The sequence below is a fragment of the Babylonia areolata genome, chromosome 18 (assembly GCF_041734735.1).
Source record: "Babylonia areolata isolate BAREFJ2019XMU chromosome 18, ASM4173473v1, whole genome shotgun sequence".
Lineage (NCBI taxonomy): Eukaryota > Metazoa > Mollusca > Gastropoda > Neogastropoda > Buccinidae > Babylonia > Babylonia areolata.
In genome coordinates, this window is record NC_134893.1 from 55,659,227 (window position 1) to 55,676,835 (window position 17,609).

Consider the following 17,609-nt stretch of genomic DNA (forward strand, 5'->3'; position numbering starts at 1 on the left):
TCTTCATCCTGTCACCGACAGTGTAACAGTGCAACACGTTCTGCAGGTGTCACTGAATGCAACATGATAGCTGGCTCAGGTGTAGCCTTTGTCACGTGTGCAAAGAAAGCACTGATGGTCATTTCGCAAAATGAACAATCCCAGAAGAATGCAGTACGTCTTGGTGCGTTTCACTTCATTTGTTCTCTTGGTACTCTGGAAAAAACTCATGAGAGGAACAGGCTTTAGAGACGTCGTCGTTCAGTTAGGCATCTGCACCAGGGGCTCCACTGAAGCCTTTGTGGCCGGGAAACACAACCACCATGCCATCAGAGCCCACCTCAGTGTTGGAAGCTCTGGGGATACTTCATCTGGGACAGTTCCTCAAAGACTCACCAAGTGCAAAGGAACTCTCCGAGGAAGCAAATGGGCATCTTAAAGTCCCTCAAAATGAAAAAAACAAAAACAATCAGGAGTATACCATTACTATATGCGAAGCACAAGAAAGAGGTTCTTGTGGCAAGAAATGAAAGACGGCACAGTCTGGCAGTGCACATGAACAACTTAGTGATATTTTCTGTGATTCGAAAGGAATGATTATAGTTAGTTTCGCAATGAACTCTAAACTGTCTTTTGTTTGTGCTGGCTACACCTTTCGTTACTGCCAAAGAAGGGAGTTGGGGTTTTTTGTTTTGTTTTTTCTTCTTCTTTTTTTAACATTGTGTGGATTCTTAAACAGCAACTGATGTTATGTGAAACAGGTGATTATGGACAGGAAATTGTGGACAGAAAAACTGACCATACAATAAAAAGCAGATAATGTGTAAAATCCCCCTATTGACGCAAGTGGGGTGTATGGACGCATAAACACTTAATTATGATGTTTTGTTCATCAACTAAAACGTTGTTGCAAATTGCGGCGACGCGATACTTGAAATTGTGGAGTTTCGGTCAGTAATACTAATAGAATGTCTGTAGTGATCGGGTACATTTTAGCAGGTGATTCTAATAATAATAGGCTGAGTATTATAATCTGAAGCACTAAAAACCTAATCTTAGTCAAACAGAACACTTCACTAATAACAACGTATCATTTTTATTGATCACATACTTTCATGGCAATACAAAAACAGTGCCTTTTATAAGCATACCCTGGTATATTCATACCGTAATTCATGTTTGGATGGCAAATTGATCAAACTTTCGGGAAATCATAATGAAAAGGAAATGTTTCAATTTGTCCTCAAAATGAACGACAGTACTGTTTCATCTGTACACAAAATCACGTCTCACATTAGCGGCTGTACAATCTGTGTCACGCAAAACAGTAGCCGCACACAGCCAGAATCTAAATGCAGTCCGGGCACTGCACTGAGTCAGAAACGAGTACATTTTCACGTGTCTCAACTAACATAGCTGCATTATTATTCCTTCTTACGGGCTGGACATTTTCCCAGTGGCCTGCACATTCATCATCACGTTTGATATTAGTACGTCTGGCATCTCGACGTTGGCCCATGAATCTGCTTCGACCGGTCTTTCAAAAGCTGTTATGTGCTGCGTAAAAGTGACCACAAGAATGACCGCATAGAAGTACCCCCTCTACCACGAGAAGCCAAACTGCTAAACTGATCAGAATAGCTTGGATAATTCTCATAAATATTTTCCTTTGCCCGTCCTGCTGCACTACTTTTAGCCTACATACGTGCATACATACATACAAACATAATAACTGAATGACTCACTGAGTAACTGAAGCACAAACAGACACTCTGAAATTCTCTCGTTTGTTTAATTTTAAAACATTATTATGCAAAATATTTGAAAATGATACTTCTCTGCTTGGCTTGATTTCTTTCCAAACTGCGTTAGGTAATGTTAGTGCTGCCTGTGTTCTAAAATATACGCTTTTCTGTTCTGCTAGTGAATTAATTTAGTTACATGTTCGTAATGTAACAATGTCATGTACATTGCCGCCATGCATTGTCTGGAGAGCAAGTCTGTGTGTCTCTAAATATACATGCCCCCCAGGTCTACGTATCCCCCACACATATGTGTTCCTCAGGACTTAATAACTTAAACTCAGTATTTAATTACATATTCGTTATGTAACTTTGTCACGTACATTGCCGCTATGCTTTATTTGGAGAGCAGGTCTGTGTGTCCCTAAATATACATGTCCCCCACACATATATGTTCCCCAGGACTATATGTACCCAGGTCTGTTCAGCTCTACTCACCTGTGCTTTACTCGACTCGACTCTACTCAGCTTTACTCAACTGAACTCTTCTCAATCTTGCTCTACTCAGCTCTGTTCAACTGTGCTCAACTCTACTGAATTGTGCTCAAATGAACTCAACTAAACTCAACTGTGTATAACTCAATACATTCTTCTTCTTCTGCGCTCGTGGGCTGCAACTCCCACGTTCACTCGTATGTACACGAGTGGGCCTTACGTGCGTGACCGTTTTTACCCCGCCATGCTGGCAGCCATACTCCGCTTTCGGGAGTGTGCATGCTGGATATGTTGTTGTTTCCATAACCCACCGAACGCTGACATGGATTACAGGATCTTTAACTTGCGTATTTGATCTTCTGCATGCGTACACACGAAGGAGGTTCAGGCACTGGCAGGTTTGCACATATGTTGACCTGGGAGATCGGAAAAATCTCCACCCTTTACCCACCAGTCACCGTCACCGAGATTCGAACCCGGGACCCTCACATTGAAAGTCCAACGCTTTAACCACTCGGTTATTGCGCCCGTCATAAATTATTCTAATCTAATCTACTCAACTGGACTCAACTCACCTCAGCTCTACTCAGCTGGGTTCAGCCCCACTCTTCTAAATTCTACTCTACTCAACTCTACTCAACTGTCTATCCCGTAGTCTCGTACAGTCTACTGAACTCTCCTCAGGTGTGCTTAACGCAACATGACTCTACTCACGAATTTAGTGGAACTGAGTTGAGCAGACTAGACTACAGTTGAGCAAAGATGAGTGTAGTCGACAAGAGTAGAGATGAGTGGAGTAGAGCTGAATTATGCAGAGGGGAATAGAGTTAAACATGAGGTCTGTACAGTAAAGCAGGGTTGAGAAGAGGTGAGTACAGTGAAGTTAAGCACAGCTGAGTACAGTAAAGCAGGGTTGAGAAGAGGTGAGTAGAGTGCAGTTAAGCATAGTTGAGTACAGTAAAACAGGGTTGAGAAGAGGTGAGTAGAGAAGAGTGCAGTTAAGCACAGTTGAGTACAGTAAAACAGGGTTGAGAAGAGGTGAGTAAAGAAGAGTGCAGTTAAGCACAGTTGAGTACAGTAAAGCGCAACTGTGTCCAGTTGAGTAAAGCACAATTCTGTACAGTAGTGTAGAGTTAAACACAGTTGAGTATAGTTGAGGAAGTTCAGTAGACTTGAGTTAAGCATAGCAGAGTAGAGTGCAGCTGAATAGAGTTAAGGTGGACCACTGCGTCATTTTTAGCTAATTTTTGTTTCTCAGGAACTACTAAAGATATCTGCATGAAATTTGGTACACATACTCAGGATGTTAATATAGACATCTGTGCTAAGTTTGAAGATTATAAGTCAAACAGATATGAAGATATGATAATTTTATCATAAAAATACACACGGTTATTTGGCCCATTTGCAGCACTGAACACATGCATTACATAATGATTCTCATCATTTCCACAGTTTGTTTTGACATCATTTAGTGCAATGATCACAAAAGCAGATGCCCATTGTCCACAAGCATTGTTCTCTGTCTTGTCAAAAACGCATAAAATTATGCATTCACGTTTGTATGCTTTAGTCACTTGCTATGAAAAAAACTACTAAAGGTAGAGAGTTCTAACTATGTTCATTGCACTCAGCACACATTTTTACATCAGTGTGCCTAATTTTATGATAATATTTTCACTGTATCAATTGTTACACGTGGGCCACTGACGCACCTGCAGCAGAAATTCAACTTTTGAGAAAAACGCCTTCAAAGATTGTGTTGAGAACTCACAAACTGCAACCCATAGTTACACACTAAAAAAATAATACACAGGAAAATAGCACTTGGCCAATATCACTAAGTGGTGAGAGAGAGTTTTTTACAGTTACTTGATTGTTCAAAATGCTCCTGGGGCGTATACTTCTCCCTCATCTGCCCGTCGATGTTCACGTTCCTGACGTCTCACAGTTTCAATTTTTTTCCTCTTTTGTTTTGCTGCATCATCTGATGGCTGACCTAGACCCATCTCTGCATAGGCTTCCCGCACATGGTGAGCTGCATCCTGCATGTGTGTGCTGGCTGCTCTGCTTGCACCCTCACTATATTTTTTTTGGTAGTGAAGCCATGTTTTTTGGTGTTTGGGTCGTGGCATATTCACCATACCAAAAAAACGGCATAGCTGGGTGTAGCCAATCCCAGTTGCAGAAGCAGCAGCAACAAGGCGACGGTTGATGTCAAAACCTGGAAGACAGTCCCCGTCTTCAGCGATGTCATGGTCTGTGTCCCTGGAATCACAGCGCCACAGGAAACACACCTCACCTCCAGACTGCATGCTGACCCCATCCTCTTTGTCTCATCTTCAAATACAGAGACCTGAAAAAAAAATCAAATGTGTGAGAATTGAAGGTACAAGAGAAAGAATGAGAGAGAGAGAGAAAGAGAGAGAATAAAGAGACTCAGACTGACAGGTTTTTTTACACACACACACATACACACACACTGACAGTATGTCAGACTCAGTAAAAATCCACAGAAATATTACTTGGAAAAGTATTTCAATACTTGAGTAAAATAAAAACTGCCTCTGAAAACAAAAATCAAAGAACTTGAAAAAAAAATAAGAAAAAAAAGAAAAGAAGTAAATCAATGGGCTCACAAAAAAAGAAGAAAGGTATTCAGATGGCTTTTTTTTCTTTTCTTTTTTTTGCTATGAAACAAAACAAAAACTCATGAAATAAAATAGAATACTATATTATATTTATTAAATATTATATATCTGTAGACTATTATATTATTTTCCACAAACCTTTGATATGCATTTTCCACAATGAACTGACGACACCAAGCAGTCCAATGTTGACACATCAACGATGATGTTCTGTGAGGACTGTGGCTGTCCCGAGCGAAGTTGTACTTCGGGAACTGATGCACTTTTTTTTTACGGTGGTTCTTCGTCTGAACTGGAGTCACTGTCACCCGTACACACATGTTTTCTGGCGAAAACGTCCAATTTTCTCTTCGAACTGAGAAGCGGCGTGCTTTCACTGACGCCGGTCGATGTCGAAGGCACCGCTAAGTCGGTCGCTGTTTCGGCAGACTTTTTTTCAGCTTGTGTTGTAATCTTTCGCTTTCTCTTCTTTTTGCCGAATGCAAAGACAGTCCTAAACTTCTTTCCAGCGTGTCTTGGCATTGTCCGTGACTTGTAGTAGAAAATTTCGATCAAAATCTTAGGCAACTGGTGTGTCGATTGAAACCGTGATGAAAACAGACGCCATCTTGGAAAAAGTCACATGACCGATTGGGCCAATGGGCTATTTTTTTTACTCCGACAAGCCAATCAGAAACCTCGACTCAGCCACAACCCCTAAAAAATGCCTCTCGGGTTCCTTCGGATTTGCTCTTCGTGTGTTTCCGTGAGTGGAATTTTCCACAGGAAATTGCAATGAGAAGACAGACCGGTGAATGACCTTCACACTGATACCAAACAAGATGGGGTTTCCAAACCAGATCGCGAGCACCAGTCTGTCCAAATCGATGCAAACTTCGAGTTTTTTGTCACATTCGCTCAAACTTCACACACACCCAGGTCAGAAAATGATTTTATTTGCAATGAAATCGGTCAAATTGAGCAAAATGGTTGACAGAAATGCAAAGAAGAGACATTGTTTGACCAAATACAAGTATAATCCCAAAACACGTTTTTTAATGATTTTTGGTGAAAAACCTATGCCGTGGTCCACCTTAAGTTGAGCAGAGTAGACTTGAGCAGAGCTGAGTTGAGCGGGTTTTTTAAAAGTTGAGCAGAGTTTGTAGAGTTCAGCTGACTACAGTTCGGTTCAGTACAGTTCAGCTAAGTAATGATCAGAAGATTTGAGCAGAACTGAGTAAAGCACAACTGAGCAGAGTAAAACTGAAACTTGGCATATAGACTGGGGGACGCAGCGGCATGACCCCATGGGTTGCCTGTTAAATACTTTTGTTGTTTGTTTTTTGCATGTGCCATCTGGAATAAATCTTGACTTGGCTTGGCTGACTGACTGGAACACGGACAACACACACACATCTGACAAATATAACCCTGTATTCTGGCTCACAAGAAAGTAAACTGCTTACCTTGCCAGAGTGTCTTCTTGTCCAGACTGAACGTCCAAAACCAGCAGATAATTGGCTTTACTGTAATAAACCGCATCCAGGGTGTCGATGGTGAGTTGAACCACAGCGTCCGCCTCTACAGTGATTTTCCATTCACACACGTCAAACTGCCATTGGTGAGTATCGTTGGGCAGTCCAAACTGATCTTCAGGAGCAGTCATATCCAAAGAACATGTTCTCACTGAAAAAAATGAATTATTTTCATACCATATATAAAACGATAATAGTGATGCAACTGTTATTGCTTCTACTGCTACTGATGAGACCGCTGGCCAATCATAAAAACTTCGCTCCATAAAGCCCTTCTGTAATGTAATGAAACGGACAAATAAGCACAGAAAATCAAAATAAAAGGCCTTGCCTTCTGCGACACAATGGGAATCCTACTAAATTTACCACACAATTTACAGTTGAGACAACAAGAACCAAAAACAATACCTAAACAAGAGGCAAAAACCTTCATATTTTTTTTGTTTTGTTTTTTCGGCTCTCTCTCTCTCACACACACACACACACACACACACACACACACACAAATAAATTAATTAATTATAGAAGAAAAAAAAACGCGAGAGTGTGATTTACCGGAATTTAAATAATGTAAGTTGAGATAAATCCCACCATCGCATTTTCACATCAATTTTGATATGAAATATATCTGCAGAAAGGCATTTGAAAACGTAAAAAGAAATGTAATCAAGTCCAAATATGAAGATGGAGGCCTTGACATGACGAACATGAATCATCTACAAAATGTTTAAATCTGCAATGGGTGGAAAAATCATTTGACCCACAGAAGACCACAGTTGGAGTCTAATAACAAAATGGCATATTGGAAAGCTCGTAAAACACGACGATATAGCCATTAGGGGAGACAGGCCTAGCTGCGAGCGATCCAGTCGAATCGACCAGCTCAACGTGTGTATCATACAGATAACAGGTTGTACGATCGTCAAATGTAGCTCTGCTCTTTTTGAAGGCTTTTTCCGATTGGTTGCACCTGGAAAATTTCGACTTCTTCTTTTCAATGTTTTTTTTTTTTTTTCCAACGGTTGAAATAGCAGGGGTGCCTGGGGGTAAATGCGAACGGGCAAGTCTAATTGCGAACGATGGGCTTGGGTACATGTGGACAGTTAAAACAGAAGCAGGTCTTGAACTCATCAAACTTGACATGTTATTGGAACATCACACCAGACTGTTGTATTGTTGGTTTTGATCACACATGCACACACACAAACACACATTTAAACACACACAGACACCCAAGACAACACACAATCACACCCTTTTGAGAGCGCTCAGGTGCTGTGCAGCATTATTTGCAGATAGACTCATGTCAAAATATCCTATGGTATAATTGCAAACGACAGTATTTTTGAGATTTCTGTCAAAAGTAACCGTCTGATCTGTCACCAACATGAAATGAATTCTCCCAGCTCTGGTAATGCACAATACATTCAACATGTCCAATCAAATCAGATATTCTAAACTGTGTCAAAGTCCTACAATTTGCTTCCCTTGATTTTAGAACTTAGCACATTTGTGAACGTAGTCGGCAGTGTGCGTGTAGAGCAGAAAGAGCGGAGAATGAGCCGGAAATAGCTGATGTTTGGTTCTTGGAAATGGACATTCAGTGAGGTATTTAAACGAGGTCAAAGCAATCATTAAATTGTGAAATGTGTGTGGTGAGAACACTTCGAAGTAGGTCGTACGCAAACCGTTCGTAATTACACGCTGTTCGCAATTAGGCATACCCACCCTACTTTATTTGAACTGTAAAACAAAAGCATAAATGGCATAGACAGACTAGATAATAGATGATTTTTTTAAAGATATAATTAACATGCTTAGATTATAAGAATATCGCAAAACTAGAACAGGTAACTCAAACTTCCTTTTCAAACCTATCAACAAAAAAACAAACAAAAAAAAACAAAACAAAAAAGAACCAGACACTGACAAGAACAACTTTTGTGACAAAAGTTTATAGAACAATAACTTAGTCCAATACAAGCATAATCCTCGATTCTTTCCCTTGTGGAAGACAGCAGGAATAGAAAGAGTAAGAGATGTCATTAACATACAAGAAAAAAGGATAAATAACTTTCAAGAAATTATAGAGAAATTGGGGGAAATCCAGCCATCTCTTCTTTTTGAATATAATGCTTTAGTGAACGCTGTTCCTCACCAATGGAAACAATGCATGGGCGACATAAAAGAAACTGTCAATTCTGACACAGTTGACGACCTTAAGGTATTCTGTACAAAGCCAAAATTCATGTTCCAAATCATAGAAAGATGAAGTAAAACCATGTGCCTACCACTTCTGACTTAGAAAACTTAACTCTACTGGCTACTGCCCTTTTTATCGACAAAAGAAACCAGACTAAAAGAACTACAATGGAAAATTTTGCACAATATATATCGAACTAATATTCTATTAATAAAATGGAAATAATGGAAAACAATTAATGCCCAATCTGCGCGCGCAGACGTAGTTGATCACATAGAGCATTAATTCTACAAATGCCGACCATTGAAATTATTCTGGAAACATATCGAATTTTATATAGCTGGAGCTGTTGGCGTCAGACTGGAATTGAATGTGAACGAAGACCTCTTTGGTGTGAAACGATCAGACAATTTTAAATGCAATGATATTGTCATTTAGTGGTCAATAATATAATACTGATTGGGAAAATGTGCATCAGTATCTATAAAAAGACAAAGACAGCCATGCCAATATCCTTATCGTTAATCTTTGAACACGAAATGAAATACAGAAACATATAAATGCTTTAAACAGATATGGAAAGGAAAATGCTGATAACAAACTAAACAAGGGAGGAGGTGATAAGAAGGGGGTGGCAGCAGCTGTCTTTGTAGAAATTTGTGTGGGACAAGTTTATGTGTATGGTTTGGAACATTTAATGTTGAACTTCGATGTCTTTATGAAATCAAACATACATGCGCACACAAGCGCGCGCACACGTACACATACACGCACACGCGAGCAATAAAACCCCGTTTAGAGGAACATACATTAAAAATGATACAACGAAATGTACATGTATAAAGCAGACAGACATGCAGGCATGTATGTCCATTTATTTCCCACTTTTGTTGTTGTTGTTTTTATTAAGAACTTCGTGTGAAGCCCTAACGTTTTCAAAAAAGAAAAACGAAAAAGAAATAATTGTGCTCGATGAGGTGCATGCAACTGAAGCCACAAAAAAAACCTCTTTTAAAAAACAAAAAACAAACAAACCATCCTTTCCAGACCAGTATTGTTTGATTATTCTTTGATGACATACAAAAGCAATCAGCTCTTTTTCCAAAACTGGCAAAGAAGAAGGGTGGTTAAAATCAAGGATATAATGCACCACAGAAACAGATCAACAGTATACCTGGTCAAAACAAAGCGAGTACACAACTAGAATACGATGTTCTTGTCGATTCTATCCCTAACTCTTAGATGTAGTGAATGCAGAGAAGAAAACGTCAGACATACGTGAAGACAAGTGACATAAAAATAATTCACACCATGCCAAAATATATCAAGAAACTATTAATGGCAAATAAGAAACTAGACATCCCATCCATATTTTACTTTTGGCGCAGAAAATATCATTTTTACAGAGATAAACCAGGCTGCGTAAGAGCAAAAGAAGTCAGAAAAGAAATCAGATTAAGTGCTTTAACTGGGAAATTCTTCATATCTGCCAAACAAACATAGACAAAAATGAAAATTAAAGAAACAAAAATGCCGTTTCTGATGTAACATAGTCGACTACATTGAACACTTTTTCTGTGAATGGCCAGTAGTATGACCTTTGGATTTTCATTGAAGAGGCAATTTACTACAAAGCAAATGTGAAGTTGGAACATTCAAGTAGCTAAAGATATACTGTTTGCAGTATAAAGAACAAGAGAGGCAAGGCCTTCAAGACTCACTTGTGACACGCGCTGTATCCAGTAAAGGGATTAAAACAGGTCCAGTGTTAAATGTTAATCAGCTTTCAAAACAAAAAGCCTGCTAGCGGGATCGAACCACGGATATTCTGTTCAGAAACATGTAATCTAATCCCTATGGCTATCCCACATATGACGTCACCCGAAGTCTTTTTTAGTGTGATGAAAATATTGCTGTATTTATGGTAATAATACCATTTAAATCTTATTTTCTTGACACACCTCCATTATTTAAGCATTTCTTTTAATCTGACTGTAAAAGAGGAGGTTGACAGGCACACTGCAACATTTACAGATGTAAACGAACAGTTCAACAACAGACTGACAGAAGCTGAAAGAAACGTTTGATTCAATATTTTTTAATGTTCATTCCAGTTAATTCAGTATCCACTTAGAGTATTCATCTGCAGTAAACACGTCGATGATGTCACTGAATGTGTTCTGTCCGGAATTTGAGTATCTTTTGATTGCGAACAAGAAAAACCGTGTCATGCCGTCTTCTTACCAAGCATAGCCCACGTTCCGGCAACTGATGATGGAGTCTCCCGTCGGACCGACGGATGAGCACGCAGGCAGGCTTATCTGTCGGTGTGTGTCCTCATATGGGAGAAGAGGACGATTCTGGACGCGCAGCACTTCCCACAGGTGTTGCAAGGGAAAACGTCTCCAGAAGTTGAGCCCTGCTTCCTTCGCTCACGCTTCTCCTTAATGGCCAGTGTTCTCTTGTTTTCAAACGTCTTTATGCCACTAGAGCACAGCATCGTCCAGCGAGAGCGGTCAAGGGCATCAGTTTCCCAGGAAGCTATGTCTATGTTACAGGCTTTGAGGTTTGTCTTGCAGGGTCTTCCAAGTTCGCTGTGGCCTTCCTTCAGCTGGCCATATAGTAGCATCTTCGGGATCCTGCTGTCTGTCATGCGGACAACGTGTCCTGTCCAGCATAGCTAGCACTGGATCAGCAGGCTTTCGATGCTGGGCATGCCTCTCCTCTCTAGGACCTGGAGGTTGGAAACCCTGTCTTGCCACTTTATGCCGAGGATCTTTTGTAGGCATCTCTGGTGAAACTGCTCAAGATGTTGAATGTTACGGCCATACGTCGTCCATGTTTCACAGCAGTACAACAAGGTGGTCAGCGCAACAGCTCTGTAGGTTTTGATTTTGGTGCTGAGCCTGATGCCTTTGTTGGTCCACAGCCTGTTGTTGAGTCTGCCAAAGGCGGAGCTGGCCTTGGCGATGCGCAGCGTCACTTCTGCATCAAGGGCTCCGTTGCTGCATAGGGTGCTGCCCAGTTAGCAAAATTTGTCGACTGACTTGACCTCTGTGTCATCGATCTTGATTGCAGGTGGGGGGAAGGTACTGGCGTTCTGTGAGCTAGCTGGTTGGTACATGCACTCGGTCTTGCTGAGGTTGATGGTGAGTCCAAAGCGCCTGCAGGAGGTTGCGAACCTGTCCATAATGAACTGCATGTCCTCATGGGTGTGTGCAGCAAGCACGCAGTCATCAGCGGAGAGGAACTCTCTCGACAGTGCCTCAAACACCCTGCGCCTAGCGTGGAGTCGCCGCAAGTTAAAAAGTTTGCCATCTGTGTGAAAATGAATGTAGATGCCCCGGTCACAGTCTTGGAAGGCGTCAATCAGCATGGCAGAGAAGAGAATGGAGAACAGTGTGGGTGCCAGGACGCAGCCCTGCTTCACTCCATTTACCACAGGGAACGGATCTGACATGTCAGTATTTTCCTGTACTCTCGCCTGCATGCCATCGTGGAATGACGCAATCAGCTGGATTAGGCTCTCTGGGCAGCCAAACTTTAGGAGGATCTTCCACAGACCACGCCGGGCGAAGGCCTTAGTCAGGTCTACAAAGACCATGTGGAGCCCCTTGTTCTGCTCACAGCACTTCTCTTGCATCTGGTGTACGGCAAACACCATGTCACATGTTCCCCTTCCTGAGCGGAAGCCGCACTGTTCTTCAGGAATGACTGTGTTGGAGACATGGTCAACCAGTCTGTTCAGTATGATGCGGGTGAAGATCTTGCTGGTGATGCAGAGGAGAGAGATTCAACGGTGGTTATCGCGGGATGTTTTGTCTCCCTTCCGTTTGTAAATGTGGAAAATTGAAGCATCCTTGAAGTCCTGGGGGACCTCCCCTCTCTCCCAGATGGACTGGAACAGGGCGGTCAGCTTGTCTGTCAGCACCTCGCCTCCATACTTGTAGATGTCGGCCTGGATTCCATCCGCTCCTGGTGCTTTTCCTGACGCTGTCAGCTTCATGGCCTTCCGGGTCTCGGCCTTGGTGGGAGGGGCAGCTAGTGAGTCATTGACTGGTAGCTATGGGAGGGCTGCAATTACCTCGTCAGATACGGACGAGTCCCTGTTGAAGTGTTTTGCCCAGCGGGCAAGGATGTCTTTCTTGTCTGTCAGGAGGGTGGTTTGGTCCAAGGCTCGGACAGGGGTTGATCCTGTGACTCTCGGCCAATACACAGCTCAGAGACCACCATGAAAGGTCTTCATGTCGTGAGCATCAGCAGCAGACTGACGCTCTTCAGACTTTCTCTTCCACCAGGTGCTCTTCATCTCACGCAGCCTCAACTGTACGAGTTGCTTGGTCTGCAAGAACTGGTTATTCCTCCGCTGGCAGTCTTTATCAAAAATGTGATCCTGATGCCGTATATGCAGTGTGTTCAGGAGCTTGGAGATTCCAGAGTCGTTCTCGTCAAACCAGTCTTTGTGGCTCCTCTGTACAAAGCCAAGTGTGTCAGCTGTTACTGTGTACACAGCATCTCTAAAGGTGCTCCATACCTCTTCTACATCAGTCGATGCAGGAATTTCTTGGAGAGCTGCTTGAATTTGCTGCTGCAGTACGTCCTTGGTGATAGGGAGGCGGTGGATGGTCAGCTTCCTAGGGGGTTTCTGCCTGGCTGGTTGGAGCTTGCATGCAAGTCTGATGTTCATCTTGCTGCGTACCAGGCGATGGTCCGACCAGCAGACTGCTCCTCTCATGCAGCGTGTAATGAAAACATCACCTCTGTCCCTCTGCTGGATAGTCACATAGTCCAGCATGTGCCACTGCTTGGAGTGGGGTGCATCCATGTGTTCTTGTACTTGTCCGCTTGTTGGAAGAGGGTGTTGTGATGGTTAGTCCATGCTGTGCGAAGAGCAAGAGCAAAAGCAGTCCGTTGGAGTTGCACTTGCCAGTGCCGTGTCGTCCTTGGACTTTTGGCCATGAGGAGAAGCCCACGCCGACGCGGGCATTGAAATCCCTAAGGATGATCAGCCTGTCCTATCTGTCTACCGCTGAAATGGTGCGGTGGAGCTCCTCGTAGAAGGCTTCTTTGTTGTCATCAGGGTTGGTCATCGTCAGGGCATAGCAGCTGATAACTGTGGTGAAGTGATCCTTGGACAGCTTCAGACGCAGGGTCATCAGCCTATCGTTTATCCCACGTGGAAGGCTGTCAAACTGTGGTGCAAGTTTGGTTTGTATGGCAAAGCCCACGCCTGAGGTTCTTGGGGTGCGTTCTGGCTTCCCAGTGCAGTAGAAGGTGTAGCACCCTCCAACTTCCTCCAGCTCGGTTTCACCCGCAAACCTGGTTTCGCTCAGGGCTGCTATGTCCACCTGGTATTGATCAAGCATTCTAGCAATGAGCGCTGTGCGCCTTTCTGGTCTGTCCTCTCTGTCCAAAAGGGTGCGAATATTCCAGGCACCCAGAGTCAGGGCATGACTCCTGGTTCTTTTCTTCTGTTGTTTTCGACAGCTAGTGTTGTATGTCCAAGCAGGTGCGGTTTCCTACTGGGTACTAGGTGAGGCAGGCTTTGTTTAGGGATCATTTTATTTCCCCTTCCCCGTGTGTGGAGAGCAGTGCTGTCCCTAAAATGGGCAGCTCTGACGCTGTGGGAGGATACGGGCGCCGCATCGCCGCAGGGCTTGGGAAAGCTGGGTGTTGAAGGGCTAGCTCGTCGTTCCGACATTAGCCTGGTTGCCTGATCAGCACAGGTGACTTTTTTTTAGTGAAGAGGAGTTGTGCAGTCCCTTCCCCACTCTCTCGCCTACCGACGCTCACAGTTCCACAGGTGCAGATACTGCCACGTGTAGAACGGCCTCGGCAGGTGCAGGTTTTTTCTTCGGAGTTCCGTCTCCTAGGAGGACTTCCAGCCAAGGATAAGAGCTCCCCCTGCCCTCTGGTCATCCTTTTCCGCCTTCACAGCCCGTTGGGAAAGGTTTCCTCCTCCGCCTGGTCCGTCGGTGGGAGACTTCACATGTGGCAGGTAGTACTGGATTACATGGTACAAGTCGCAAGGGCAACTGGGACGTGGTAAATGGCGTTTTCGGTATTCAGGAACGAACGTCAACGAAATAAACCATCAATGATCCAGAAATACTGTTTAGTTCGTGAGACTTAAACTTGTTATTGGTATGCTTGTTAAGATTTTTTTTTTTAGTATTGACAGACAAGGTATTTCCAGAGAAAATGGCAATGTTAAAGTTTACCACGGACACACACACAAACACACACACAGACAACCGAACATCAGGTTATAACACACTCACTTTTTTTTTACACAATAGCAGTCAAGTGAATTCGATTGGGAGAAAATGTACATATACAAGTTTTTTTGTTTTGTTTTGTTTTGTTTTGTTTTTTAAATTTCTAAACGGAATTAGCTTTGTCCTTCACTTTTGAGAAGGACATGAAAATAAAACGTTCACCCAGCTGGATTAAAATGCTGGTGAACTGACATAAGAAATCAAAAATAGGAAGTACACAAATACATATTGTAACAGTGCACACCTGCAAATGTATACATCCACGAAAGTAACTTCCATGCCTTTTTCAGGGGGTAGGGGGTATGATGGTTGTTTCTTTACTTTGTTGTTATTCCCTTGAGGGCTGGGTGTGTTAAAAAAAGAAAAAAGAAAAAAAAGCAGTTGTGCGTACTCGCTGCCCTCGTGAAATAAAAATTCGTTTCTTTCACACTCTTTCAAACACACACATACACACACAGGCTCGGTCCGTGCACATATGGCAAAATCATTTTCAAGGTATCATCTGATCGTAAGCAAGATAAACTCTTATCACACAGGCATTTGGATATCATGGATGGATATTATGCTTATTAACCAATATTGGTGTTTGTTTCACGGACTGGCTCTCTGAGTGTGAAATGGTTTGTCGGCATAGTGCTTAGTATATCATGTGTTTGATTCATTTTTATGTGATCTGTGGCGAGTTCATGGGATGCCGTGTCAAGTGTCCTTGGCCGGTGTGTCCGGCTGGGAGGCCATCGCATCGTTTCGGTGGGCGGATCTTGTCCAGACGTCAACTTTTCGTTGTTTATCGATTTAATTATCATCAAGTTATCGTTCATTTGATTGCATGTGTTCTTTAGTAATAATGCTATACAAAATTACGTTGTTTACATATTGAGCCAAACATACGTACGAACAGTCCAGGTTATGTTGAAGCCCTTTCCAAAGACTGTGTTGTTCCCAGTGACAAACTGGACCAGGACACTGTTGCTTGATGATTTGACATAGCGCCACGGACTGCTGACGTTCTCTCCTTGATGATGACCACACCATGGCCCAGTCAGCAAAGGAGATAATGTATTGTCACCATCGTGAATCTGGTTTTGAAAATATACGAGGCAGTGTTTAGCTTCAAAACTGATCAAGATATTCGTACACATGTCAGATTGTAAACACATATTCAGCGAGATATTCCCAGTTTTACATTTGCTAAACACTTTGTCATATACACACATACATTCGTTAGAAATTTCTAGATCTATGAAGTGGAGTGAATTTGTGGGAAGGTTCCCGTTCCGGTTCCGGTAGTCGTTTATTTTAAAAACATTATTTGTGTTGTGAACAGTTGTGGGTGGATACTGTCATAACATCGATTTTGGTTGATGTCGTGAATATGTTGCCCACTGGTGCTGAATTTAGGACGCTAAAGTGCGACTTTACCGAGTTTATGAATAGCCTGGCTATGTTACAGTATTTTGGTCTGAACGTTGATGTCATGATGGTGGTGCCCACTGGTGAGGGGAGGAGTTTTTGTATAGCTTTGCTATGTTAAAGTAGTTTGGTCTGAACTCGATTTGTTAATAAAAGCAAGTGGTACAAGTGCTTTAGGCACTGAGGTAAAAATTTATTCACGAATTAAGACCTTGGGGTCAAAAGTGTAATGAAGCACTTGATATTCTTAGAGAGAATGTAAATCCTTGATGCAGTCTTTTTTTTCTTCTTTTTTTGCCAGTTAACAAAGTTAGGTTCTGAGGATGTTACAAATTCCTGAGCACCTGTTTTGGGTCCACCGCCCGTGGTCTCGTGGTCACTGTGCTGTGTGTTTGTGTGCATGCATGCGTGCGTGCGTGTGTGTGTGTGTGTGTGTGTGTGTGTCTTCGACGCAGGAAGAAAGGGATTAGGGGGAAACTTGACAAGAACTAAATGAAAATAGAAAACAAGGGCAGAAGGATGAATGTGTGATGTGGGGGGTGAGGGGGTGTCAATGGAAAATTGACCACGTGATTGTTATTATGTTGTGATACGGAAGCGCGAGGTGTTTTTGCCTACGCTTTGTCACAATCCCCTCATTTCATTTCACTTTGCGAGAAAGCGTAGGGTTGCAAGAAAGTGTGGTTGTTCCCCTGTCACACTTTCTCTTAACTGCGAGATTTTTCCCCCTGCTGGTCAGGCATCTGCTTAGCAGATGTGGTGTAGCGTATATGGGTTAGTCCGAACGCAGTGACTCCTTCTTGTGCAACTGAACTGAACAAAGAAAGAGTCGGAAGTCCACTGTATTTTCAACGTAAACATTTCATTTATCAACGTAGTTTGTTTCTTCTCTTTTCTCCAAACAAATCTCAGGAATACTGGAGAGAAAAAGAAAGGAGGCAACCATGATAACAACGACGATGACTTCAGTGAACACGTCGACTGTAGTCAAATTAAACGCTTGTGTGTGTGTGTGTGTGTGTGTGTTTGTGTGTGTGTGTGTGTGTTCTTTTTTTTTCTTTTCTTTTTCCTTATTTGCCTGGGTTCCATTTTATGCGAAGGCAGAGCGGTGTGAAACAACTTTTTTCTGTCACATATTTATAGACAAGCTGATGATATTATTCCTTACATCCGTTGTGAAAATCAGGGTCAAGTTTTTGTATTACATTTCCTGTATATGTTAAAAGTTTAACACAATTTTGATGTTTTCCGTAATTACGATGGTAAATTTGAGCTTGGTACATTACAAAGATCTTTACCATGTGACATGCGATAGCTAATTATTGTAAGTGTCA

The 17,609-nt window shown here is 42.4% G+C and overlaps 1 protein-coding gene across 1 annotated transcript in view; it reads right to left on the bottom strand.

The window, feature by feature from the left end:
• Nucleotides 1-17,609, bottom strand: part of LOC143292283 (tolloid-like protein 2) — a 69,296-nt gene that overhangs the window by 48,921 nt on the left and 2,766 nt on the right. The window contains exons 2-3 of the mRNA XM_076602469.1: nucleotides 15,758-15,941; nucleotides 6,313-6,532 (exon numbers count right to left, since the gene is read on the bottom strand). Of these exons, the coding sequence (XP_076458584.1) occupies nucleotides 6,313-6,512 (200 nt within the window). The 5' untranslated portion in view covers nucleotides 6,513-6,532; nucleotides 15,758-15,941. The remainder of the gene's footprint in view (nucleotides 1-6,312; nucleotides 6,533-15,757; nucleotides 15,942-17,609) is intronic.